This window comes from Heteronotia binoei, chromosome 5 (assembly GCF_032191835.1).
Source record: "Heteronotia binoei isolate CCM8104 ecotype False Entrance Well chromosome 5, APGP_CSIRO_Hbin_v1, whole genome shotgun sequence".
Classification (NCBI taxonomy): domain Eukaryota; kingdom Metazoa; phylum Chordata; class Lepidosauria; order Squamata; family Gekkonidae; genus Heteronotia; species Heteronotia binoei.
The window spans coordinates 135105608-135133295 of NC_083227.1; the positions used below are offsets into that span (position 1 = coordinate 135105608).

The following is a 27688-nucleotide window of genomic DNA, read 5'->3' on the forward strand; positions in this document are numbered from 1 at the left end:
GTTCTTCCCCAACTGTGAAACGAAGGAATTGCCTGTAGAAAGGGTGAATCGATATGTGAAAGTACGCGTCTTTCAGATCGAGCGTGGCCATCCAGTCCCCTGGTCCCAGTAGCGGGAGGATATACGGCAAAGTTGTCATCCTGAACTTGTCGCATCGTACAAAGAGGTTCAGGGCCCGCAAGTCCATTATGGGCCTGAGGCCCCCATCTCGTTTCGGGACCGTAAAGTATCAGGAGTAGAAGCCACGTCGCAGCTGGTGCGCAGGGACCTTTTCGATCGCATGCTTGCAGAGGAGGGAGCGTACCTCCTCCCTGAGGGTCTGCGAAGGAGGGGTATAAACGAAGGTCGGGGTGGGTGGAGGGTCGGAGAATTCTATCCCGTAGCCCTGTTGAATAATCGACAATACCCAGCGGTCTGACGTAATGCGGACCCAGGCAGGGAAAAAACGTGCCAGTCGGATAAGGTCCGAGTCCACAGGGCCACCCAGGGGTGGAAGGCAGTCAAAGGCCCTGCTTCTGTTTGGATCCCTTCTGCCTGGGTGTCTGGGTAGAAGGAGGAGAATATTTGGGCTTCTGTTGGTACTGCGGCCGGGTAAACGCCGACGGCTTGGAACGCCACTGCCTTTCGGGTGATTTCGAGTAGGGCTTCTTGTGCCACGTCTTTGGCCACTGCCGTTTGGCTGGAGTACGAGGGCTGGACACTCCCAAGTTCCTTGATGTCTTTATACTTTTATCCAGCTCTTGGAGTACTGAATCCGTGTTAGAGCTGAACAACCCTGAGCCATCAAAAGGCAGGTCTTCCACGTATGCCTGCGTGTCGTGTTGCAGTGCCGTGGACCAGAGCCAGGAGTGTCTGCGCAGGGAAATGGCCGTCGTCAATGCCTTGGCGCACGTGTCCCCAGAATGTTTCGCCGAATTAAGCTGCTGCCTTGCCAGAGACATGCCCTCCTTTTGCAGCTTCCTGAGTGCGGTTTTCGCCTGTTCAGGGAGAGAACCAAGTATGGTGGAAACTTGGTCCCATAGGGCGTACTGATATCTGCCCATACAGGCCGCATAGTTCGCAATTTTGACTCCCAGAGAGCCTGTGCAGTAAAGCCTTCTCCCGATTGCGTCCAACTTCCTCCCTTCCTTATCAGGGGGTGTGGAGTGAGTCTTTTTTGCCTTCGAGGAGGAAGACACTACTATGGAATTCGGTTTGGGGTGAACGTACAGGAACTCCGCCGACGACTCCTGGATCCTGTACATATGGTCCAGCCTGCGGGAGGACACAGGCGTGGACGCCGGCTTGTCCCATGAGGACTTGGCAGTCTGCAACATAACGTTGGTGAGAGGAAGAGCTACAGCAGTAGACGTGTCCTGCTGGACTATATCAAAGACCGTGTCGGTAACGACAGGTTGCGGTTGGACCGTCGGTAACGAGAGGGTTTGGGCCATTCGTTTTATCAGATCGCCATAGGACTTGAGGTCCTCAGACGGCGAGATAGGCTGTTCCTCCGAGGTCTTCCCCGGTGGCGAAGGCTCGTCCGGCGATGAAGGTCCCCCATCGAGCGACGAACCACCCCGCGACCTGGGGGACTCGCTCGAGGAATCGGACAGATCCGACGGTTGCATCGGCTTCGGGGACACTGGAGCTTTCGGGGTCGATTTGGGCGTCACCAACGGGGCGACCTGCTGTTGTTCCTTCCTGCGCAGCTCTGGAGGCTTCGACGCCGACGCTGACGGAGCTTCTTGCACTGTGCGGAAGGAAGTGCGAGACTGGTAGGATGTTTGGGAGGCTTGGTCCCAGTCAACCTGCCGTGGTGGCAGCCATGGATAGGGTGGCTGGGCTGGATAGGCCCCGTACAAGTACTGCCACTGTCTTTGGTCCCACGGGACCTGGGCTGGAGCTCCGCGTGGCGATCTGTTTTCGTCCTTGCGGAGAGGAGATCGGGACTTGCTTGCCGAACGGTCTCGACGCCGATCACTTGGCCGAACCGACGGGCTAGACCGAGCTGCGGCCGAGAGGGCTGCGATCGGTACCCGACTCGATCATAAGAACATAAGAACATAAGAGAAGCCATGTTGGATCAGGCCAACGGCCCATCAAGTCCAACACTCTGTGTCACACAGTGGCAAAAAATGTTATATACACACATACACTGTGGCTAATAGCCACTGATGGACCTGTGCTCCATACACTGTGGCTAATAGCCACTGATGGACCTGTGCTCCATATTTTTATCTAAACCCCTCTTGAAGGTGGCTATACTTGTGGCCGCCACCACCTCCTGTGGCAGTGAATTCCACATGTTAATCACCCTTTGGGTGAAGAAGTACTTCCTTTTATCCGTCTTAACCTGTCTGCTCAGCAATTTCATCGAATGCCCACGAGTTCTTGTATTGTGAGAAAGGGAGAAAAGTACTTCTTTCTCTACTTTCTCCATTCCATGCATTATCTTGTAAACCTCTATCATGTCACCCCGCAGTCGACGTTTCTCCAAGCTAAAGAGTCCCAAGCGTTTCAACCTTTCTTCATAGGGAAAGTGCTCCAGCCCTTTAATCATTCTAGTTGCCCTTCTCTGCACCTTCTCTAAAGCTATAATATCCTTTTTGAGGTGCGGCGACCAGAACTGCACACAGTACTCCAAATGAGACCGCACCATCGATTTATACAGGGGCATTATGATACTGGCTGATTTGTTTTCAATTCCCTTCCTAATAATTCCCAGCATGGCATTGGCCTTTTTTATTGCAAACGCACACTGTCTTGACACTTTCAGTGAGTTATCTATCATGACCCCAAGATCTCTCTCTTGATCAGTCTCTCCGAGTCTGAGTCCGAGATCACAAGTTGGGTCGACCTCGACTCCAGCGGAGTGCCCGACTGGCGTATTGGTGATGCGAAGAGCTTGAGAGGAGGGACGATCGGAGCCGTAGGGTCCGCAGGAGACACCGGTGCTGAGAGCGGTGCCGATTTGTGTCTCTGCTTCTTGTCCTTCTTCGCCTTCACCGAAGGCGCCCCTTTATCCTCTTTGCGCCTCTTAACCGGCATCGAGGATTCCGAAGTGGCCGCCGAGCCCGATCTCTTTGTAGGGCGATCGGCATCGGAAGGGGCCCGGTCGGTATCGACCGACTGGATCGGCGCCGACTGGTCGGACTGACCAGACGGTTGTTCGGCCGATTCCATTGGCTGGCGACGTGGAGAAAGAGCCTGCTCCATCAGCGCCGCCGCAAGTCGAGCCGCTCTGTTCTTCCTGGTTTGCCGCGAAAACTTAGCGCAATGAACACAGGAGTCAGAACGGTGCCGCTCGCCCAGGCACAGCAAACACAGTTCGTGCCCGTCAGGAGGGGCAATTTTACTCCCGCAGGAGGAGCAGCGGTGGAAAAATCCCCACCGCCTTTCCATACGAGGAAAGACCAACGGCGGGAAAAAACTAAAGTAGGGAGAGGGGGCCCCGAAGGGCGGGAAAAACTACCCCACTCTCCCGCAGCTAGAACTAACTATCTACAACTATACTATAACTATAACTACAACTATCTAACTAACAATAGCAGAGGAAAAATATCCAGAGATAAAGTTCACCGACCGTGGCAGAGAAGATCGACTGATCAGCGCGGCGGTCAGAAGAGAACTGGCGGGATGTCCGCTCCTGTCCCGGTGAGCATGCGCGGTGGGGGCTACCGGGCATGCGCACTGGGACGTCGGCGCGGAAATCCGCAGCTTTTGAAGTTTACCGATCGAGGTTGGCGCTGGCGCCTACTCCCATCAGTGTGATGCACAGAGACCACGAAGAAGATCAGTACATGTTAAAAATAGCTGGGATTGTGAGAGAAGGGCCCATGTAATGGGAACTGCCAGAAGATAAAGCATAAATGCATAGATAGCCTGCAAAATGATGACAGGTATTGACTGCTAGATGATAAGGACAGGTTTCTTACCTGTAACTGGTGATCTTCGAGTGGTCATCTGTGCAATCACACATATGGGTAATCCGCAGGATTGGCCCCGACCTCGGAGAGTTCAAAGCAATCTTGATCGTAGATCTGGCGCGCCTCCCACTTGTCCTGGGAGGAGACAGCTACTGCGCATGCCTGGACAAGGGGGAGGTGCTTAGCCACTCAGTTTCTTCCCGCCGCCGGATAGGTGGAAATAACTGTGCTTACTAGCTTCCAGCAGCGGGGAAGGCTGGGTGGGTCTGTGTGATTGCACAGATGACCACTCGAAGATCACCAGTTACAGGTAAGAAACCTGTCCATCTTCTTCGTGGTCTCTGTGCATTCACACATATGGGTGATTAGCGAGCCATTTCTTCGGAGGTGGGTGCTGGACCTGTAAGAACATGAAGGGTTAGAGCGTAACGTAATGATAGTGGTACTCACAGTGGTTAGTCGAAGATCGATCGTAGCACTGCTTGTCCGAAGGAGGCATCTCGCCGGGCACGGACGTCGAGAGCGTAGTGCGAGGCGAAGGTAGATGTGGAGGACCAGACGGCTGCAGCGCATATGTCCTCTATAGGGATGCCTTTCATGAAGGCAGACGAGGTAGCCACGGCTCTGGTTGAGTGGGCTCGTATATGTTGAGGGATTGGTTGCTTTGCCAGCTGGTAACAGAGTTCGATGGCAGCAACAATCCATTTGGAGAGTCTCTGGGTAGATATTCTGCTGCCCTTATTATGGGTAGCGTAGGTGACAAAGAGTCTAGGGTCTTTACGGATTTGGCGGGTTCTGTCTATGTAGAAGGCTAGGGCTCTCCGTGCATCCAAGTTGTGGAGTGCCCTTTGTCCCGCGTCCGCGGGGTGCTGGAAGAAGGCTGGTATAGTGGACTGTCTTCCTAGGTGAAAGGTAGAGACGACCTTGGGTAGGAAGGTCGGGTCAGGTCGGAGGACCACCGTACTGTTATGAAATATCGTATACGGTGGGTCTGCTCTGAATGCGCAGATGTCACTGGCCCTCTTGCCTGTGGTGAGGGCCGTAAGTAGTGCCGTCTTCCATGACAGCAGGTGTAGTGGGATGGAGGCCATGGGCTCGAAGGGTGGTTTCATGAGTTGGCTCAGGACTAGGGACAGGCTCCAGGTGGGTAGAACTTGTTTGATTGGTGGGTGTAGGCGAATGATGCCCTTGAGGAAAGCTCTGGTCGCGTGGTGAGAGAATACCGTTGTGCCATCGATGCGGGGGTGGAAGGCAGAGATGGCTGCCAGGTGTACCTTCAGGGAAGAATACGACAGACCCGCTCTGGATAGCGTTAAGGTGTAAGTTAGTACCTGAGGTATAGTGGCGAGGTTGGGGTCGAAGTTGTGCTGTGAGGCATAGTGTGAGAAGCGTTTCCACTTAAATAGATAGGATTTCCTAGTAGATGGTTTTCTGGAGTTCACTAGGACCTGACGGACCTCCGGAGGGAAGTCTAGAAACTGATTCTCCAGGCTGTTAATTTGAGCGATGCCGGGTTGTGGTGAAGGACCCTGCCGCCCTGTTGAGAGAGGAGATCCCGTGTTTGAGGGAGCTGGATGAAGGTATTGTTGGACAGGAGCAGCAAGGTCGTAAACCAGGGTTGGCGCGGCCACCATGGAGTTATGAGGATGCAGTTTGTGTGGTCTACCTGAATCTTCTGTAGAACTCTGGTGATAAGTGGAATGGGCGGAAAGAGGTAGTGGAGTGTTCCTTTCCAAGTTTGTATGAAGGCATCCCCCCTGGAGAGGTGGGATGGAGGACCTCTCATGTAGAAGCGGGTGCATTGGGCATTTGACGGTGAAGCAAATACATCTATCTTCGGTTGTCCGAAGATGCTGAATATCTGTCTGATGTATCGGCTGTTGATAGACCACTCGTGGTTGTTGGTGGAGTGGCGGCTCAGGGCGTCTGCCTGGGTGTTCTCGGCCCCTGGTAGGTGTACGGCCGTGAGGAAGATGCCCTGGCTTATGCTCCAGTGCCACAGGGCTAGGGCTCTCTTGCAGAGTCTGACGGAGGCGGTGCCGCCCTGCCTGTTGATGTAAAAGACTGTGGCGATGTTGTCGGAGGTGACCTGGACGTGCTGGTTCCTTAGCGATGGGAGGAAGGACCGCAAAGCCTTGTGCACTGCGATGAGCTCCAGGCAGTTTATGTGGAGAGAGCGTTCGTAGTCTGTCCACTGGCCCTGCACCGTGAGGTCTTCCAAGTGGGCTCCCCATCCCCAGTTGGAGGCGTCTGTGGTTACAATCACCGAGGGCGGTGTCTGCTTGAATGGCATGCCCTTGTAGAGGTGATGTTCCTTGGTCCACCATTTGAGGGATGGTACAATGTGTAGTGGAAGGGTGAGCAGTGTGGATTGATGTTGTGTGTGAGGGCGGAAAGTTCTTACGAACCACATTTGGAGGGGACGCATGTGCAGCTTCGCAAACCGCAGAACTGCTGTGGTTGCTGCCATGAGGCCTAACATTCTCTGGAAGGTGAGCGCTGTTTGGGAACGCTGGGCGATGATAGTGTTGGCCAGTGACATTATGGCGAGTGCCCTGTCCTGAGGTAGGAAAGCCGTTTGTGAGAGCGTGGAGATGTCTGCTCCTATGAATTGGATCCTTTGGGTAGGGACTAGTTTGGATTTTGGGAGGTTGACTAGGAGGCCTAAGGTGGCCAGGGTGGAGAGGGTGGTCGAGACGTCCAGTTGTAGTTGCTCCCTGGAATGGGCGACGATCAGCCAGTCGTCTATGTACGGGAAGATTGATATCTGTTGCTGGCGTAATGTGGCTGCTACTACTGCCATGCACTTGGTGAAGACCCTTGGTGCTGTGGAGAGACCGAAGGGAGGGGAGCAGAACTGGAAGTGCTGCTTCCCTATGGCAAACCTGAGGAATCTTCTGTGATGATGGTTGATTGTAATGTGGAAGTAGGCGTCCTGGAGGTCTATGGACGCCATCCATGCTCGTTCTGGGATGAGCGGGAGGATTGCCTGAAGCGTGACCATACGGAATTTCTTGTAGGTTATGTGTAGGTTGAGTTTGCGGAGGTCGAGAATGGGTCGGAGTCCTCCGTCCTTTTTTGGCACCAGGAAGTACCGGGAGTAGAAGCCGGTGCGATGGTATTGGGGTGGGACTGGTTCTATCGCGCCCTTGTCCAGCAGAGACGCGATTTCCGTCTGCAGGGGTGCGGACGGGGGTGTGGTGAGGAACCGGTGGTGCTTTGGAGTGGACGTAAACTCTATTAGGTAGCCTCTTTGAATGATGGCGAGGACCCAGGCGTCGGATGTTATGGTCCTCCAGGCAGTGTAGAATGGTTGTAGTCGTGTTGATGGGTTTGGCTGATGGAGGGAGACTGGACGGCTCGGGGCAGGGAGGTCAGAGAGACGGTTTGGGTGTGGTTGAAGGTTTCTTGGTTGTTTGGCGTCTGTGTTGAAAGGAAGGCTTGGACTGCGGTGGTTTGCGCTTCCATGGTTCCTGTTGTCGTGGGGATCTGTTCCCTTTGTATTGGTTGGACCTCCAGTTCCTTTGTCGATTGGTTTGGGTCAGAGGTTGGGAGACTCCCAGTCGTCTTGCCCTCTTCCTGCCATCGTCTACAGATGTGAGGATGTCATCTGTAGAGGAGCTAAACAGGCCAAGGCCATCAAAGGGCAAATCTTCAACTTTGTATTTGATGTCTGGTTGGAGGGAGGAGGACCTGAGCCACGCGTGCCTGCGGAGTGCTATGGCTGAGGCCAAGGTTCTGGAGGAACACTGTGCAGCGTGACGGGCAGTGTTGATTTGCTGTTTGGTTACTCTGGCCATCTCCTGCAGGGTCGTGGTGGCTGACTTTTGGGATGCCTCGGGCAGGGATGGTACCAATGCGGCGAGGGAGGTGGTCAGGTTGTGGGTGTATGCGGAGAAGCATGCCATGTAGTTGAGGATTTTGGTTGTGGCTGTAGTGAGGGCGTAAATCTTTCTTCCGATGGTGTCGAGTTTTTTGCCCTCCCGTTCTGGTGGTACCGGGTGTCTAGTCTGCTTCGACTTCGAGGACGAATGTACAATGATCGAGTTCGGAGCCGGGTGGGTGAACAGGAACTTGGAATCAGGTGCGTGTATCTTGTACAGCGCTTCAACCCTCTTGGATGTTGGCGGTACCGATGCCGGTTTGTCCCATGCTTCTTTGAGTGTTTCTAGTAGAACGGGGAGCATTGGGAGAGAAGAGCTGGATGGAAGATCCGCGTGGACTAGATCAAAAACGACGTCCGAGACTCTGGGGGCGTCCGTATTGAGCTTTAGATTTAGCGAGCTTGCCATGTTTGCTACCAGGTCGAGGTAGGATCTTGGGCTTTCAGACGGTGATAAGTCTGCTGGCTTGGCTATGTCGGAGTCTGGGGATTGTAGGTCCGAACCCGAAGAGTGGTCGGAGTCGGAGAGTTCCTCCTCGGATCCGTCGTCGGTTCCTTGAGGTAGGTCGGGCTGTGTTGTCTTGGGAGCCGTGTGTAGGGATTCTAGTGGTGACGGGAGCTTCGGTTCGGCGCCGAGGTCCGTAGGGTCGTCATGGTGAAGCGATTCGATCGAAGCAGTTTGGAGTCTGTGTGTGCGATCTCGGTAGCGCGGAGACTCTTGGTAGCTGTGGTAATGGCGATCATGGGATGGTGATCGTCGGTGCCGTCTTCGGTGCCGTGGGGATGGAGACCTAGATCTCGATGGAGAGTAATAGTAGTGTCTCCCCCTGCGGTGGCTGCGAGAGCGCCGGCGGCTGCAGGACCTGGTGCGGCGGCGACTGCGGGACCTGGTGCGGCGGCGGCTGCGGGACCTGGTACGGCGGCGACTGCGGGACCTGGTGTGTCGGCGACTGCGGGACCTGGTGCGTTTGCGACTGTGAGATCGAGGTCTAGTCAGGGGATCTCTCGGGGTCGAGGGTTCTCTGGTGAGCGCGTGGGCGTCTATCGGCTGTGAGAGATCTACGAATTTAGTGGGGTCGAGAGTGTGGGTCCTAACGGATGCGGTAGAGTGCGTATCCAGCAGCTGGTCTGGTGGGGAATTCGGAATGGACGGCGACTTTGATGAGATGCGGATGATTTCCAACGGAGTGATTGACGGTGTTGCCGTCGACTTCGACGTCGGAGTCTTCGGCATCGATCCGGAGGCAGTGGCGGTCGGGTTCGAGGCCTTCGGTTTGGTGGTCGGGTTCGAGGCCGAGTCGAGAGGGCGGGTCTTATGCTTTTTTGAGCTAGTGCTGCCCGTCGGGTCCGAGTGGGCGGAATCGGAGCGGCGACGCTTTTTGGGGTCGTCCGACTTCTTAGAGTGCTTGCCGGTCTTAGGCTTACAGGGAGTCTGTGCCACGGAAGCTGCCGACTGCGCCTCTCCCACGAGGTGTGGGGAAGATGGCGCGGGTTGTTGTTGTCCGCCACGCGGCATGGCCGGTCGGAGTGAGGTTTCCATGAGGTGGCTCTTGAGTCTCGCGGCGCGGTTCTTGCGGGCCTGTTTGCCAAATTGGCTGCAGTGCACGCAGGAGTCTGGACGGTGTGCCTCTCCAAGGCAGAACAAGCAAAGAGAGTGGCCGTCGGACGAGGGGATTTTTGAGGAGCAGCTGGTACAGCGTTTAAAGATTATCTTGTCCCTTCCTTCCATCCGCCCGGGAGGGGGGGGGGGGGAGGGAGGGGGAAAGTCCAGAAAGATAGTAAGAGGAGGCTTTTTTTTTTTTTTTTTTATACGATACCAGGAGAAGTAGAAGATGAAGAATTGAAGCGAAGAGAAGGTAGTTGTTGGAGATTGCAATGAAGAAGTTGGAGATCAACGAGGAAGGTGCGATCCGGTCGGCGGTAAGGAAGAAACTGAGTGGCTAAGCACCTCCCCCTTGTCCAGGCATGCGCAGTAGCTGTCTCCTCCCAGGACAAGTGGGAGGCGCGCCAGATCTACGATCAAGATTGCTTTGAACTCTCCGAGGTCGGGGCCAATCCTGCGGATTACCCATATGTGTGAATGCACAGAGACCACGAAGAAGATCTTCTTAGCTAGCTCAATATGTATATATTTTTTGCATGTATGCCAGAAAATGTTTTAAACGCTCTGCTAATTTTAAAAGGCATCCCATTAAACAGAACTTCTGCCTGAAATGTTGAACAACTTTTATCAGTACAACCTCATTCCCTAGCGTTCTGTAGTTGGCCCTTCTCCTGTGAAAAAGGTAAGGAACCCCTGTCCTAAGGTAACTTGTGGACAGAGAAGTCTGCGGGCTATGTTCTTATTTTTTAAAAAGGAACTGCTTAGTGCTGAACTCCTCTAGGTTCCCCCCTTCGTGGGAGAATCAAAGTCAATGACACAAATATTTACTATGCAGCATCTGAATTGTGATTTGTCCTCTGTAACATTGCTAAACCACTACTTAATGTAGTGATTATTTATTTATTTACTGCCTGAATCTGGAGTTCTTTTATAATCTCACATCTCGGAATGCAAGCAGAAAGCTCGAATTCTTTTTTTTATAAATACATCATGCAAATGGATGATCTCTGCACAGACTTACACTATTCATTCTGGCTACAAAATTTGTTTCGGAGATTTCTGAAGTAAAATTTAGTGATAGTTCTCTGTTCATTCCCCCCCCCCCTGTGAAAAAGGAAGTCTGGAACTATTACAGCACAGGGAAATCAATGAACTATAATCCCACTAACAAATAGTGAAAATTCCATTATGCCATCTCTAGCTTTGAATGGATCAAAAATCTTTCTAATCCAGTATTCTTACCTCCAACAGTCCCTATCTGATGGAGTCACAATTTATTTACTTGTATTCCTCTTTTCTTCATGAAAGAACCCATAGCAGTTACCAACAGTAAAAATAAAGAAATATAGTATAAATAAAGCAACCAACTGGAAAAGTAAATAAAGCGTGCCTTGGGCTCGTCTGGGATTCAAGAGGTGGCTCATCGAAACACCAAAGAGCCAAGAGCTATTTAGCTTGCTTCTCTGGGCACACCTAACCCTTATAATACTTGAAATGAGACGGGAAAAGCAAACATTCAGCAAGATATTATGGCTGGCCAAGTTGTTCTTCCTGCTCTTTTCCTCCTTGCAAGGGCCAGCATCTTGAAATCCTTTTTAAAACATACAACCGTTTAGGCATTTCTTTAATAGTGAATAATAAAATATTTTTATTTGGTTCTTATTCATATACAACATGCCAGACCTTTCTTTGAAATATCATTTCTTTATTATGATCCCTGTTGTCAGGAAGGTTTCAGTAAAAAAAAGGGTTTATTTTGCAAAGCTTTTACATTAAACTAATATAAAGACATATGTGCTAAAATTCACCTGCCTAAACAAACAAAAAGATTCCGCATCAACAAAAATAGAGCAATATGCAACCCTAATGCAGTTTGGAGGTGGTGGGAGAATAGGATCTCTTTCTCTTTTATTTCTAAAAGTTTCACTTTGATGCTTAGTCACTGCTTAAATGTTTAAACAAATGAATCATCCACATTATTTCTTTTTTTTCCAGAAATGTTCTACCAGTACAGTACAGACAAAAGCTTGTGTCAGTTTTACGAAGACTTTAAAAATATGGAATGTCAGCAAAAGAGACACTAAAACCATGTATTCTATTTCAGGTGACCTTTCATGCAAATCCATTCCATTTGGAGCATTTCAAAACAAACATGCAAGCCAGAGCTAAGAGGATGAAGTCTAGGGGAAAACTGATTTTTTTTTTTTTACCCTGCCAAGTGTAGCTGACTCGTTCCCCTGCCCTTCCGTTCTTTGAAAGCAGTTGCCATTATGACAGAGTATCTCCATCTGGCAGGGTGAATAAGCAGATCCACCCAAAGCTATCTCAAATGGAGTCAAATCAAGTTATAAGGATTTAAAGAAATGCGGTGTGAGCTTTCATTGCCAGCTAAAAAGGATTGCTTTTAAATGTCTTCCTTAAAATGCTCCAACACCATGGAAGCTTTAGACACTTCCCGTTCTCAGAGCACATGGTTTTTCTTACACCAGATAATTGTTCTTTGACACTTCTATATCTAAGTGTCTAATCTCTGACAGATCCTCCCTCTGGACCAGAGGTAAACACTTTGGGTATCCTCCTGGAGATCAAAGTGTGCTTGGCTAGGCAAGATAGTTGACAAATGATGGCGGGAAGAACACTTCTCCACATATAACAGCCGGTCTATATGCCTAAGCACTAAAAATAAAAAGCCAATTATTCTGTGCCAAGAAAAAGAAGAATTCAACAATCAGAGCTGATTATGCAAAATGAATGCTAGCACTCACTGTGAGCATGTCAAGCATGCTATTTCTGTGTATTAGATCAATACAGTTATTGGAATCTAATTCCTCTCTCTCCCTGTTCTGAAATCTCTTCATTGCCATAGTTGCATTTCAAAGCTTACTCCCGCCTCACTTTTCTCGCCTTCCTTTTCCTTTCTCACCTCTGGGTAGAAAATGTAGGAATGCAGTAACTGATGATAGAGAGAAAGGAGGCGCCTCCCCCAACCGTTCCCATTCACTGCTTATCAAGAGAAGCAGGAATGTATGGGGACCAGGGAAGTTTCAACCACATGATAGTAGAGGGTAGTATTTTTGCATATTTGTAGCAATTCACATATACATGTTATGGCTTGAAGCTATCTTTTCTATTTCCTTTGATGTATCCCTTAAAACACTATGCTGTGCAAAACTCTGTATCACTCTCAAGGTACTGTACCTTGAGCCAACAACAGATTATCAATAAAATGAGTCTTTGTATCAAACAACCGTTTGTTTATTCGAAATACCGATGCTTGACATTTTGAGAGTCATCCTTTTGGAATTTAACTGAACTGGCAACTTTCTGACTGAATGGCAGAGAGAGCTCCAGATAACAGTGAACTCCCGAACCCTCTGGAGAGAGGACGAGGCGAAAGTTGAGAGGACGAGATCGAGGTGCGCACCCCCCTGTGGCACATACTAGATGCTCGACGGGCCCTGGGGAGAGGGTCTCCCCTGCATGTGCAGCAACTTCTTGTCACAGCCCAAAATTGGGAGCTGCGGACTTCCACCACCCTAATGGAAGAGGCATCAGCTCGGAGAGAGGTCATCCTGACACGACACTCCCGTAGAGTAAGGGAGAGGATCGGGGAGAGCGGCCCAGAAAGCGCTAGTGAGAGCGCCCAACTTGTCGATGGCGGGGAGCGAGAAGAACCCCAACCTGATGAGGGGAAGGAAGGTGAAGCCCCCGAACAACCTGGCCCTGACGGGGAAGATGGAGAGGTCGAACCCGATGAGCGAGGAATACTCCAGACAGTGAGAAATTAGATGGCCGACATGGCAAGGGGCTTGAGGGACGAGATTCAAGCCAACGCCATCTTCATGTCACAAGAAATTAGAAGGCAGCTCACCTGGGTACTGAGACCCGCCGACCTGAGGGGAGCACCAATACCCCCCCTGGTAAGACAACCTGCCGCACCACCAATGCTAGCCCCGATGCCACCACCGATGGCACCGCTGCAGGTCCCTTGAGACTATGGTCGAGGACGGGAACTAGATGCAATGTTCGACGGGGACCCCGAAGAAGTGGAGTACTTCTCCGTCCAAGCCAATAGCTACATGCACTATTGGGGGAATACATTTCCTGATAAATTCAGTCGAGTGGACTACCTGGGGTTGAAGCTGAAAGGGGCCGCCAAACGATGGCACGTGAGTCTGTACGAGAACAGAAGCCCTAAATTGGATACAGTAGCCGCTTTCCTACAAGCTCTACTCATGCAGTATGAAGACCCACTCCAGGAAACTTGAGCGCTGACAGCCCTCCGAAACATGCAGCAAGGGTCGAAATCGGTGCATGAGTATGCGGCCGAATTTTGGGCAAACAGCCAAAGTTCGGGGCTGGAACAAACTGATGAAAATAGAACAGTTCCAGAGGGGCCTGAATGCGAGCGTGCTGGACAGAGCTCTACAACAAGCTCGTCCCACCACGCTGGTGGGGTGGGTGCAATTAGCGGGCAAAGTAGAAACTAACATGAAAAGAGTGGCCCTGCAACGTCAACAGCAGCAAGGGAGCAAGGGGAGACATGAGTCTCGGTCTGGGGCAAAACCTGAAGGAAAAAAGGCTAATCCCCCTGGGGGAGCCACTGTTGTTTCTGGTGTGGGGATCTAAACCATCTGGCTGCTAACTGCCCGGAATGACCTCGAGGCCCCCCCTTACTCCGAAGCCCAGTGCGTCGGCACAAAAAAAGTCGTCCCATAAAATCGGTGAAAGGGAGCAGCGTAGCCACTACTTCACTGGACGAAGAAACCATCATCATCAATGAGCTGAGCGTGCTGGACAGAGCTCTACAACAAGCTCGTCCCACCACGCTGGTGGGGTGGGTGCAATTAGCGGGCAAAGTAGAAACTAACATGAAAAGAGTGGCCCTGCAACGTCAACAGCAGCAAGGGAGCAAGGGGAGACATGAGTCTCGGTCTGGGGCAAAACCTGAAGGAAAAAAGGCTAATCCCCCTGGGGGAGCCACTGTTGTTTCTGGTGTGGGGATCTAAACCATCTGGCTGCTAACTGCCCGGAACGACCTCGAGGCCCCCCTTACTCCGAAGCCCAGTGCGTCGGCACAAAAAAAGTCGTCCCATAAAATCGGTGAAAGGGAGCAGCGTAGCCACTACTTCACTGGACGAAGAAACCATCATCATCAATGAGCTGAGCAAGATGTCCTGGGAGGACGAGCTGGCGGGAAACATAAACAACCTGTACTGAGAGGTGTTGATCAGCAGGTCGTGGAACTAACGGCACCGTTGAGGGTGAGAATAACAGGATCTTTATTTTTTGTCCCATTGACTTTACTAAACTCAAAGCTAAAGAGATTTGTGCATGTACGGGCCCTGATTGATTCGGGATGTACCAGAGAAATAATTACCCCCAAGTTAGTGGAAACTTTGGGTCTCCCCAAGATCCCCTTACCACAATCCATACAATTTGAACAGATGGACAAGACAGTAATGAAAGGGGAACCATGCGTTGATCAAACTCAAGCAGTGCCAGTGGGCATAAAAAACCACTGGGATACCAAACTCTTTGTAATTGCCCCTTCTGCATCTTTCGACGTAGTATTAGGAGTGAGTTGGTTGGCGAAACATGAACCAGACATTAAATGGGGAGACCAAACTATGGAATTTACTGATATTAAATGCAAATGCCACCAATGGGACAAAACTTGGGGCATGGAGCCACCCCCCAGATTTGAAAGACTATGTTTAACAGTTGAAGAAGTATGCTCCATCCCCAAGGAGTATAAGGATTTAAAAAGGGTGTTTAGCGAAGAAGAAGCGAATGAACTCCCCCACACCGGAATACCGATTGTGCTATAGAACTGATCCCAGGGCAAGAACTCCCTAAGGCAAAGCTGTATTCCATGGAGTGGGCAGAGAAGGCTGAATTACGGAAGTTTTTAGACAAAAACCTAAAGAGGGGTTTCATTAGACCTGCGACCGCCCCACATGCCGCCCCAGTGTTGTTTAGAAAGAAGAAGGATGGGGGGCTTAGATTTTAGACAGATTTTCGAGGGATCAATGGGATTTCTACCTTGAATGCCTACCCTATACCTCTAATTAAGGACCTATTAAGCACTGTGTCTGAGGGGAAAATCTTTACCAAATTGGACTTGCGAGATGCTTACTTTAGAGTGCGCATAAAAGAAGGGAATGAGTGGAAAACTGCATTCAATACTCCCATGGGACAGTTTGAGTACTTAGTCATGCCATTTGGATTACAAGGGGCTCCTGGAGTTTTTATGAACTTCATAAATGAAGTACTGAGGGAATACTTATATAAAGGGGTCATGGTGTACCTGGATGATATAATTATTTATTCCAAAGACTTAAAATCTCATGTGAAATTAGTACATGAAGTACTCAACACTCTGTATGAACATAAGCTATATGCCAAATTGTCTAAGTGTGAGTTCCACAAAACAGAACTGGATTACTTGGGGTACAGAGTGTCTGGGAAGGGATTAGCGATGGACCCCACCAAGATACAAACAGTATTAGATTGGGAACCCCCGAGGACACGTAGACAGCTCCAATCGTTCCTCGGTTTGGCGAATTTTTACCATAATTTCATTCAGGGATTTGCGCACACCATGTTACCATTGACGGACCTCCTCAAAACAAAAGGGAAGGGCCCGGAAGCAAAACGGCCAGGCGCGAAACTAGAATGGACAGCCAAGTGTCTGGAGGCATTTAATAAACTGAAAAGACTATTCACTAGTGAACCCATTCTTAGCCACCCAGATGAACTGCGACCCTTTGTGATCCAATGCGACGCCTCCGATGTCGCTGTAGGAGCCATTTTAATGCAAATGGTGACGGGAGGATATGGCCCTGTGCATACATTTCTAAAAAATTTTCCCAGGAACAGCGGAATTGGTCCATATGGGATAGAGGCATTTGCGGTAACTTTTGCGTTAAAAACCTGGAGGTCTTGGCTAGAGGGAGCACGAGTCCCATTTGAAATTTGGACAGATCATAAAAACTTAGAGGCACTTACGGGACACCGGAAACTAACTGAAAAGCAAATTCGGTGGGCGAGATTTTGCCACATTTGATTTACCTTAAAACATATTCCCGGATGCTTTGGCTTGACTTCCTCAACACAACAAAGAGAAGAAGTCATTGACTCTATCATATCACCCAGTCATCTAGTGTGGGCAGTCGCTACCAGATCCAAAGCAAAAAGAGGAAACATAGAAGAAAAATGGGGAGGAGAAAGACTGATCACTCAGGTGGAAAAAGAGGAAGATAATAAACCAGATGGGTTTACTAAGGGAGAAGGAGGATTCTGGTACCGAGAAGGGAAACTCTTATGCACCGGAGAGCCTCCGGAAAGAAGTGCTACAGTTTTGCCATAGTAGTAAACTCTCAGGGCACTCTGGGTATGTAAAAACGTTGTATCTGGTAAGCCGACAATTTTGGCGGCCAAATATGAAAAAAGACATCTCGAGTTATGTAGCCACCTGCCCAGTGTGCATAATGGCCAAGAAAAGGGGAGGAAAACCCCCAGGATTACTACAACCCTTAGAAACCACCGGGAGGCTGTGGTCAGTAGTTTCAATGGACTTTATTGTAGAGCTCCCAATGTCTCAAGGGAAAATCGTGATATTGGTAGTGGTGGATACTTTCTAGAAACAAGCCCATTTCATCCCGTGCCCACAACTGCCCAATGCAAAAAAGCTAGCCTACCTGTTCTTCCAACACATAGTTAAATTACATTCTTTCCTTGATAAGATTATTAGTGATAGAAGACCACAGTTCACTGGCAACTTCTGGCGGGAGTTTTGTAAATTAACAGGCATGGAGCAAGGTCTGAGCTCAGCGTACCATCCTCAGACTGACGGACAGACGGAGCGGGTGAATGCTCTTCTAGAACAGTATTTATGGTGCTATGTAAATCACCAACAAACCAATTGGGTAGATTTGTTGCCATTTGCGGAGTATGGATATAACAACAGTGTCCACAGTTCCACCAAGACAACAACAGTGTCCACAGTTCCACCAAGTCTTCTCCTTTCAGAGTAGTGAATGGTTATGAAGGGAAGCCTTTCCCCTTGTTACCAGGAGGAGATGCCACAGAATTACCTTCATCTTTTGAACACTGATGGGGAAACTTAGGGAAAGTATGGAAGGTAATACAGGAAAACTTGGAAACGGCTAAGGACACTTACAAAAGCCATTATGATAAGAATCATGTTCCAGTATGGGACTTCAAAGTAGGAGAGACAGTTTTCCTACCAACTAAGAACTTACCAATGTCTCAACCTTCGAGGAAATTAGCTTACAAATTCAAAGTAAAGAGAGTCATCAATAAAGTCACCATGAAATAAGAACTGCCAAAAATGTTTAGTAAAATCCACCCTGTCTTTCATTGCAGCCTATTACGCCGGGATCCTGGAGCTACATCTTGGCACCCTCAACCACAAGCTTGGGAATCAGAGTCACCATGAAGTTCAAGGAATTCTAGATGCTAAGTTAAAAAGAGAGATGCTGTACTTTCTAATTAGATGGAAACATTTCCCACCTAGCCACGACGAGCGGCTGGAGTTTTCAAATGTGAAAACAGCAAAATTGATAAAGAAATTCTACAAGTTAAATCCAAATAAACCCCGAAAAAAATCTTAGGGGGGGCAGTATGTCAAGCATGCTATTTCTGTGTATTAGATCAATAGTTATTGGAATCTAATTCTTCTCTCTCCCTGTTCTGAAATTTCTTCCTTCCCATAGTTGCAGTTCAAAGCTTACTCCCCCCTCACTTTTCTCGCCTTCCTTTTCCTTTCTCACATCTGGGTAGAAAATGTAGGAATGCAGTAACTTTGATGATAGAGAGAAAGGAGGCGCCTCCTCCAAACTGTTATTCACTGCTTATCAAGAGAAGCAGTAATGTATGGGAACCAGGGAAGTTTTAACCACATGATAGTAGAAGGTAGTATTTTCGCATATTTGTAGCAATTCACATATACATGTTTTGGCTTGAAGCTATCTTTTCTATTTCCTTTGATGTAGCCCTTAAAACACTATGCTGTGCAAAAAGACAGGTTGCTTACCTGTAACTGTAGATCTTCGAGTGGTCATCTGTGCATTCACACTTGTGGGATACTGCGCCTGCGCCGGTCCCCGATCGGTATCTGTAAGAAAGCCCGGGAATTTTCCGCGGTCGGCGCCACTGGGCATGCGCAGGCGTCCCATTGCGCACGCCCAACGGCGCCATCGCGGCAATCCCGCCAGTTCCTTCATGACCGCTGGAATCTCCTACTGGAGGGAGACCGTCAGCAGTGGGGAAGGAAGGCGGGTAGTGTGAATGCACAGATGACCACTCGAAGATCTACAGTTACAGGTAAGCAACCTGTCTATCTTCTTCGTGGTCTCTGTGCATCACACTTGTGGGAGATTAGCAAGCAAGGCATACCTGGAGGTGGGAAGATGGTCAACCGGAAACAGCAGATTGTAGCACCGCAGTCCCCAACTGAGTCCTCTGCTGAGCATGCACGTCTAGCGCGTAGTGCTTCATGAAGGCATGCGGGGACGACCAGGTAGCAGCTTTGCACACATCCGTCAAGGGCACACCCTTCAGGAACGCCACCGACGTCGCCATCGCTCTTGTGGAGTGTCCACGGACAGGTGCAGGCAACGGCCTCTTTGCCAGGAGGTAGCAGAGCCTGATCGTCTCCGTCAGCCACTTTGAGAACCTCTGGGACGAGATCCTGGAGCCCAGCTTAGGCGTGGTGTACGAGACGAAAAGCTGCTGGTCCTTGCGAAAGGCTTTAGAGCGCTTTAGATAAAAGAGTAAGGCACGCTTGACATCCAGGGCGTGCAACCTACGCTCCTCATCCGAGGAGGGGTTAGGGAAAAAGGTTGGTAGCCAAACCTCTAGGTTGAGGTGGAATTGGGAGGCCACCTTAGGGAGAAAAGTGATGTCTGGGGCCAGGGAGACACCAGATTCTCTAAAAACTAAATAAGGGTAGTCACAACGCATCGCCGTGAGTTCCCCCACGCGGCGTGCAGAAGTGATGGCCACTACAAAGGCAGTCTTCCAGGACAGAAGCTGCAGAGAGCACGTGGCCATAGGTTCAAAGGGACGCCTAGTCAGTTTGTCCAGGACCAGTGTCAAGTCCCACAATTGAGTGGGGGGCTTTGATGGTGGGTGCAGCCTAAACAGTCCCCTCAAGAACTTTTTGGACTGAGGGTGAGCAAAGATAGAGTACCCCCCCCCCCCACGGGTTCGTGATAGGCAGATATAGCTGCCAGGTAGACTTTGATGGAGGAGAAAACTAGGCCTGCGTCCACCAGGGATAGCAGAAAATCAAAAATTACCGGCAGGCCTGCGTCATGCGGTGTGCCTGATCGGTCAACCACAAAGCTCGAGAACCTCCTCCACTTCCTATTGTAGGAAGCTCTGGTGGAGGGTTTCCTGCTGTTCAGTAGGACCTCCTGGACCCTGTCAGAGAACTCTAAAGGTCTATTAGCCATGCTGTCAGTTTCAGGTGTGGCACGTTGTGGTGCAGGACGTGCCCCCCCTGAGATGACAGGAGGTCTGTTTCCGCTGGGAAGTGGCAGAAGCTCCCCCCCGACAGTTGTAGTAGGGTGGAGAACCAGTTCTGGCGGGGCCACCAAGGGGTCACCAAGATGCAACGTGGATGCTCTGTTGCTATCTTGCTGATTACTTTCGTCAACAGGGGAAGGGGCGGGAACAAGTAGAGGAACTGGCCCGCCCAGGGAAGGAGGAGTCCGTCCCCCAGGGATGATGGGTCTGCCCCCCCTCTGGAGCAGAACATGGGGCACTTCTTGTTCTCTGCTGTAGCAAAGGCGTCCAGTTGTGGGTATCCCCACAGCTGGAAGACTGGTTCCAGGAAGCGCCACTGCAGCTCCCACTCGTGTGGTGACGCCCCCCCTCTGCTGAGGGAGTCCGCTTGTGTGTTGAGGACCCCTGGCAGGTGTGCAGCCTTCACGAAGATGTTGTTCTGGATGCACTCCGACCACAAGTCCATTGCCAGCGCACAAAGCCGACGAGACACTGTCCCACCCTGCCTGTTGATGTAGGCCAGGGCGGTGGTGTTGTCTGTGAGCAATGCGACTGTCTTTCCCGCCAGCTTTGGGTGGAAGGAGCGAAGGGCGAAGTGCACCGCCAGGAGTTCCAGGTAGTTTATGTGGTACAAGGCCAGCTTGGGAGGCCACTGGCCCCCCACGCACAGGCCGTCCATGTGGGCCCCCCACCCCCACAGGGAAGCGTCCGTGGTAATAGTTACTGAGGGAGCCGGGAGGTGGAAGGGGGCCCCCTGGCAAATGTTGTCCTTCGATTCCCACCGCTGAAGCGATTGGAGCGTCGTAGGGGGAATAGTGAACCTCTTTCGAGGTGAGTCTTTGGTTGGGCGAAACTGACGAAGAAACCATAGCTGCAGGTCTCTCATCTTCAGTTTCGCGAAGAGTAGCACGCTTGTCGTCGCCGCCATCAGCTCCAGCATCCACTGAAGCTGTTGTACTGTGCCCCACCCTTGTCTTTGGAGTAACTGCACCGTGCTCACGATGTCCTCTGCCCTCTGGGCGGGCAGGAACGCCCGATGAAGGTTTGTGTCCAGCACTGCACCTATAAACTGCACTGTCCTTGATGGAGTGAGCTTTGATTTCTCTAGGTTGACCTGCAAGCCCAGGGCATCGAGAAGGCGTAATGTGGCCGTGATGTGAGCGGACAGGCTTTCCCTTGATCTGGCTACCAGGAGCCAGTCGTCTATATATGGGAAAACTATCACTCCCTGCAGGCGGAGGTGGGCAGCCACTACGCTCATCATCTTTGTAAACACCCTGGGTGCTGTGGACAGTCCGAATGGTAGGGCCGTGAACTGGAAATGCTGTGAGCCTACAGCAAATCTTAGAAACCTTCTGAACTCTGGGTGGATGCTGATATGGAAGTAAGCATCCTTGAGGTCCAGGGTAGCCATCCAGTCCCCTTGGTTGATGAGGGGCAGGATTGATTGCAGTGTGGACATCCTGGACTTCTGGTACAGGATAAATTTGTTCAGATTCCGAAGGTCCATAATAGGTCTCAAGCCTCCATCCCTCTTGGAGACTAGGAAGTAGCAGGAGTAGAAACCACCCGCTCTGCCCTCTGTGGGTACCTTCTCTATGGCTTGTTTCTGCAGGAGGTTGGCCACCTCCGCCAGCAGAGGTGGGGAGGGAGGAGTGGTGACCACTACGGACTGGTTTGGAATTTGAGCAAAGTCTATTTTGTAGCCCTCTTTGATGATGGACAGGGCCCACCTGTCTGAGGAGACCCGCTCCCAGGCAGGCAGGAAAGGGCGGAGGCGGATAGTGGAATGGGTGGGGGCGATGATGCGTGCCACAGCAAAGTCAAAGTCCCTGCTTAGAGGGGCGGGCGCCCTTAGATTTGCCCGAGGGCTGGGTGCCGTAGCGACCTCTGTTGTTCCCAAGTAGGCCTGCTTGTCGGGTTGGGAGGTACGAGGGCGCCACTGTTGGTCTGAGGGTGGCTTGTGGGGAGGCTTCCTGGTCCAGGATCTGCTCCACTGCCTGGCTCTGGGTTGTCTGGAGGGTGCCTGAACCCCCAGGCTCCTGGAAATCTTCAGGTTCTTATCCAGTTCCTGCAGGGCGTTGTCTGTGGTGGTACTAAACAGGCCGTCCCCTTCAAAGGGTAAGTCCTCGATGAGCGCCCTGGTGTCTTGCTGCAGGGCGGTAGACCATAGCCAGGAGTGTCTACGGATGGAGACGGCGGACGTGATGGCTGTGGCAGACACGTCCACCATGTGCCTTGCTGCTGTTAGCTGCTGCTTGGCTACTGCCAGGCCCTCTTTTTGTAGTCTCTTTGCAGCCATTTTCTTGTCCTCGGGTAGAGCGGAAAGGAGGGGGGACAGCTGTTCCCACATGGCGTACTGGTATCTCGCCATGCAGGCCGCATAGTTCGATACCTTCGCGCCAAGGGATCCCGCCGAATAGATCTTCCTGCCCATACCATCCAGTTTCTTCCCCTCCTTGTCAGGAGGGGCAGAATGCACCCTGCGCGACTTCGAGGAAGATGAGACGATGGCTGAATTTGGTTTTGGGTGCGTAAAGAGAAACTCAGCCCCTGTCTCCTGGACCTTGTACATATGGTCCAGCTTCCTCGAAGACACCGGTGCCGAGGATGGCTTCTTCCATGGCTCCTTGAGTGCCTGTAGGATGACCTTGGTTACAGGCAGAGCTACAGCCGTGGACGTGTCCCGTTGCACAATATCAAAGACGTTATCGTCCACGATTGGCTTGGGCTGGGAGATGGGCAAGGAAATGGTGGTTGCCATCCTTTTAACCATCTCAGCATAGGACCGCAGGTCTTCTGAGGGCGAGACTGGGAGGTCCTCCGCTGTGTTGGGATCTGGCGAGGGTTCCCAGGCTCTCTCCTCGTCGCTCTCCGACCCCGATGGCGAAGACGCTCTGTGCTCTGAGCGGTCCGACAGGGGTGGTGTTGGCTCCCTCCGCGGCGACTGGATCGGCGTCGGGGGTCGGTGCTGGGGCTCTGTCGGTGCGACGCGTCGCTCCGGTGGGATCGAGACCGATGCCGATGGCCTTCTGGATCGGTGCGATGTCCTGGAGAAAGAGGACATTTCGGACCGCTGCTCCCACTCCGAGTGCTCTCTTGGTTGGTACCAATGGTACTGCGGGCAGCAGGGGTAGGGCGACTGCCATCTATGCTGCTCCCAAGGGGGTATCGGTGGGAAGCGCCGAGGCTCGATCGACGGCTACCTCTGTCTTCCGCCTTTAGACGCTGCAGTTCTAGCCGCGTCGGCCGATGTCGATGCCTCGACGTCTGAGGCCGATTCGGCGCTTCGCCGAAGAGAGCCCGCCGAAGGAGATCGCCGCGTTAGGTCGATCTCTGCTTCCGACGCTGGGGGGCGCGGCCGCTGAACGCTGGCCCTGGGCGTCGATGGGCTGCGTGGCCGATGAGCGCTGGCCCCGGGAGTCAGTGGGCTGCGTGGCCGATGAGCGCTGGCCCTAGGTGTCGATGGGCTGCGCAGCGGAGAAGGGGGGGTCCTTCTCGGCGGGTCGATGATCGGTGCCGACACATCAGGGGGAGGCGAAGTTGAGCGAGGCCGCTTTCGCTTCTCCTTGCTCTTCGCCTTCTTGGAGGAAGATTCTCGTCCCGCTTCCTCCCGTCTCTTTTTCGGTGGTCTCTCGACCGACCCCTCGAGGGCTCGTTTCGTGGGGTCTCGCTCCCTCGGTGCTTCCGCTTCGATCACGGTCGCATCGGCCGATGGGACCGTCGGGGCTTGGGCGTCCACCATTTTCGGTACCGATGCCGAAGGGCCCGTCGACGATTTCGGGGGACGAAGTGCCGAGGCAGTTAATGCGGCTGATAGCCTTGCCGCCCTGTTCTTCCTCGTTTGTTTGGAGAAGCGGAGGCAGTGTGGGCAGGCCTCCACACGGTGCGCTTCCCCCAAGCAGAGGAGACACAGGGAATGGCCGTCTGGGGGGGCGATCTTCTTCCCACAGGCCCGGCACCTCTTAAAAAAACCCCAACGACTGTCCATAGACAATCGTACTAGGGAAAAACCTTCTCAGAATCCTCTGAGGAGGGGAAAACTAGGGAGCAACAAGGGGGGGGGGGAAGCCCCGGAGGGCGATCCGCCACAACACGCACCCGAAAAAAACACCTTTTTTTTTTTGTAACTAACTAACTAACTAAACTAACTACTACTCTACGAAAACAACAAACAGGCTATATAAACAGAGGCGAGGGGAAAAAAGGGTAGAAAAACCCGAAGCTCACCGACCGGGAACACGAGAGAAACGCAGCTTCTTCGCGCAGCGGTCAGAAAGGAACTGGCGGGATTGCCGCGATGGCGCCGTTGGGCGTGCGCAATGGGACGCCTGCGCATGCCCAGTGGCGCCGACCGCGGAAAATTCCCGGGCTTTCTTACAGATACCGATCGGGGACTGGCGCAGGCGCAGTATCCCACAAGTGTGATGCACAGAGACCACGAAGAAGATCTCTGTATCACTCTCAAGGTACCATACCTTGAGCCAACAACAGATTATCAATAAAACGAGTCTTTGTATCATACAACCGCTTGTTTATTCGAAATGCCGATGCTTGACAGAGCATTCATTCTTCTCAGTGAAAGAAGAATATCCTGGTTGTTCCTTCCACCCACTTCCTAAAACAGGACCAAACCTAAGCATTAATCCCGTGGATAGGGACAGCAGACCCAGCAGAATAATAACTAGAACATTCAACACCACTAAATTGCCTAACTAGAATGAAAAACAAAAATCCTAGCTGCCAAAGGGGGAAAAAGGCTAAATAAGGAGAGGGTACCACCACGAACCCCATGTTTAACTCAGTTATATATTTTTTTTCCAATCCATTCTATTTGATCATCTTGAGGGGACAGCAGGATGTCTCTTCCCTGGCTTGGCGATGAAGACTCCTTGAGAGAGGGGAAAGCTACCAGGCTGTGGAGCTAGTGCTCCTAACTATCCTCCCCATGGCTATTGGGGACTCTAAACAGGGGTTCCAGGATTATAGAAGTCCTCTGCCTAAACAACTTAAATAGGAGACTTTTCTTAGTTTGGATTACACTTGGAGAAAGTACAGAGAGGCAGAAGGAAAAACTCTTTTCTCATAACTAAATTTATAGCTAGATGAAAAAAATACTACTCTAGCCCTGCAACAGATTGCAGGCAAGACCCAACTCTATTGGTAAAGGCAGGACTGGAACTGGGGACTCTTCTCCCAGGTCTGGCCTTGCCTTGGGAAGCAAATAGCAGGAGCAACTTGTTCCAGGGTATACTCCTGTACTGAGAGACAATTAACAAATAATGCTTCTGCTATTTATTGGGGCCAGAAATGTGATGCTCCACCCCCTGACACAGGAAATCAGTCTCATCTTCCAACATTCACAACACATTTTTCACACATTCTTAAGTCTATCTTCATAATCATATGAGTAGAAATTAGCCAAATGGCTAATTTATTTGTCATCTTCCACTGCTCAGTCCCGGTCATCCGCAATCCAGCTTCTGATCTTCATCAGGCAATTACCACTGGTGCCTAAGGTATGCCTACAATCTCTTTCAGTGCCTCATCAGTGGAAGCAGCTACCTGCAGTCATACAAATATCCCCATCCATGTGGCAGCAGAATCAAGTACAATGGTTCCAGCACAATGAAAAGACCAGACAATCACCAGTCACCTCTGGGAAAAGTTACAATCCTTGCAGAGCCAAGATGTATTCCAAGTCTCTGATTCTATGTCATAACAAAGCCAGAACTAGTGATATTCACATGCCAAGCAAAGGAAATATCACTGATTAAAACTTATGAAAATCCAACAGTGACTTATGATTTCTTTTTCTAGTAGTTACTTACATTATTTACCAGTCTCAATACATAAGCTTTGTTTTGTAAAATTGTAGCCAATATCATTATCGTATTTGTAGATTTTAAAAAGCTCTGGTTCTGGGTTTTTTCTAGGATTAACTACTTACCTGAATGCATGTTCCAGTGCATTCCTTGCAAAGACTGCAAGACAAAGCCCATCTGCTTGCTGGAATATGTGAAATCTTTGTAATGGGTTCCATTTTTTCAGGGCATCCAATGCTAACCTGAACACAACACAGAGCACACAGATTAATGGCTTTCATATATCTTCTTAAAGGACAGTGAAACAATTCTGCCTCTTATGGCAGTCAACTGGGGGAGAAAAAGCATTAGCTTGTATCTCCTGATGCCAAAAGAAGTCAACATCTTTTTCATGTAATGAGCTCCCTCCATCTCCAGCTCTACACCCTGGAACATGGCTAGGCACTAGAGCATTTGCTTTGCATGCAGATGGTTTCAGGATGAACCACCAGCATCTTCAGTCAAACAAAAAAAGATTCCAGCAGTTAGTGATCTGAAAGACCTGTACTGGAAACCCTGTAAAACCACTGCTGACTTTGAAAGACCAAAGGTTCTTTTCCTATAAAGCAGATTTGTGTGTTTATGGCCGTTTTCCCACTGACCATACTCCGGAGCGACGTCCCTCTTCACCGCGCAGAGTCTGCGCGGATTTCCCACCAACTGCTGCGCACAACCAGGAAGAGCCGCGGCTTTTGCGTTGCAGATGTAAACTGGCTTTTAGTGGTTTACATCTGCGATGCAAAAGCCGCGGCACTTCCTGGTTGTGCGCAGCAGTTGGTGGGAAATCCGCGCAGACGCTGCGCGGTGAAGAGGGACGTCGCTCCGGAGTAAGGTCAGTGGGAAAACGGCCTATGTGAATGCCTGGGATGCAGGTACAGTCTCAGTGTGAATATATCCCAGAATGAGTAGCAGTGGAGAGATTGTGTGGAGATTCTGAATGTCTGAACTGGCTCTTACTGAGCACATAGTGCTCAACGGCACTAAAATTTTGAAAATCCAGGCTCTCTTACATCCTCTTCTTTTAATTCAACTTTTGATTTGAGTGACAGGAGCTGATTACTGAAAGCATCTTGCATGATTAAATCAAACAGAAGCTCTGGGTAAGTTGCATTCTTATCATCTATATACTTTTAGCGATCTGTGGCCCCCATCTGTAGAAACTTAAATCCATGTGTTGGAGACCCCCTAGGTTTACAGAAAAATCTGACTTAAAAAAAATTGTGTATGTGGGGGGTTTAAATTACCCCCAAAATAAAAAAGTACCTTCTGCATAAGCACAGAGAATGCACCTAACTCCAACAGTGCAGTTGGTTGGAGCCATGCTGGGTCTGGTGGTGTAGGTGCAGCAGGCTGGGAGGGAAGACTCTGCTAGCTTGCCAGGAGCTGCCCTTGGTGAGCTGCAGAGACCGATGGGGGGGGGGGTGCAGACTCTGCTAGCTCACCCAGGGGTGAGCCACAGAGAGTGGTTATGGAGGAGAGGCTTGGCAGGCCTGCCTGGAGCAGCTCTAGGTGAGCCACTGAGTGTAACTATGGAGGCCGGGGGAGCCTGGCAAGGAAAGAGATAAAAATAGTGATGGGGTAGGGGGGCAGAAAGGGAGAGTGATGGGGTGGTGGGAATAAAGAGGAAAAAATGTGATTAGAGTTGGGGCAGAAAGAGAGAGAGAGTGATGGGGCAGGGAGAGTGACCGGCAGGGGGGAGAGAGTAAGAGTTAAGGTGAAAGGATGGAGAAAAAGTGAGAGGCAGAGAAGTAGGGGGAATGCTGCCTCCCTGCAAGTTTTTTGCAGGTCCCCGCTTATAAGGTCATAATATTGCTAATTCTATACATAAAACTATTTCAATTAATAATAATCTATATTATCTTCCACATACCACCCACCTCCCTTTTATAAAGGA

General features: G+C 50.8%; 1 protein-coding gene across 5 annotated transcripts in view; it reads right to left on the bottom strand.

The window, feature by feature from the left end:
• Positions 1-27688, bottom strand: part of JADE2 (jade family PHD finger 2) — a 290477-nt gene that overhangs the window by 79349 nt on the left and 183440 nt on the right. For all 5 annotated transcript variants that reach the window (XM_060240452.1, XM_060240456.1, XM_060240451.1 and 2 more), the window contains one exon: positions 25881-25997. In XM_060240452.1, coding sequence (XP_060096435.1) covers positions 25881-25997 — 117 coding nt within the window. The remainder of the gene's footprint in view (positions 1-25880; positions 25998-27688) is intronic.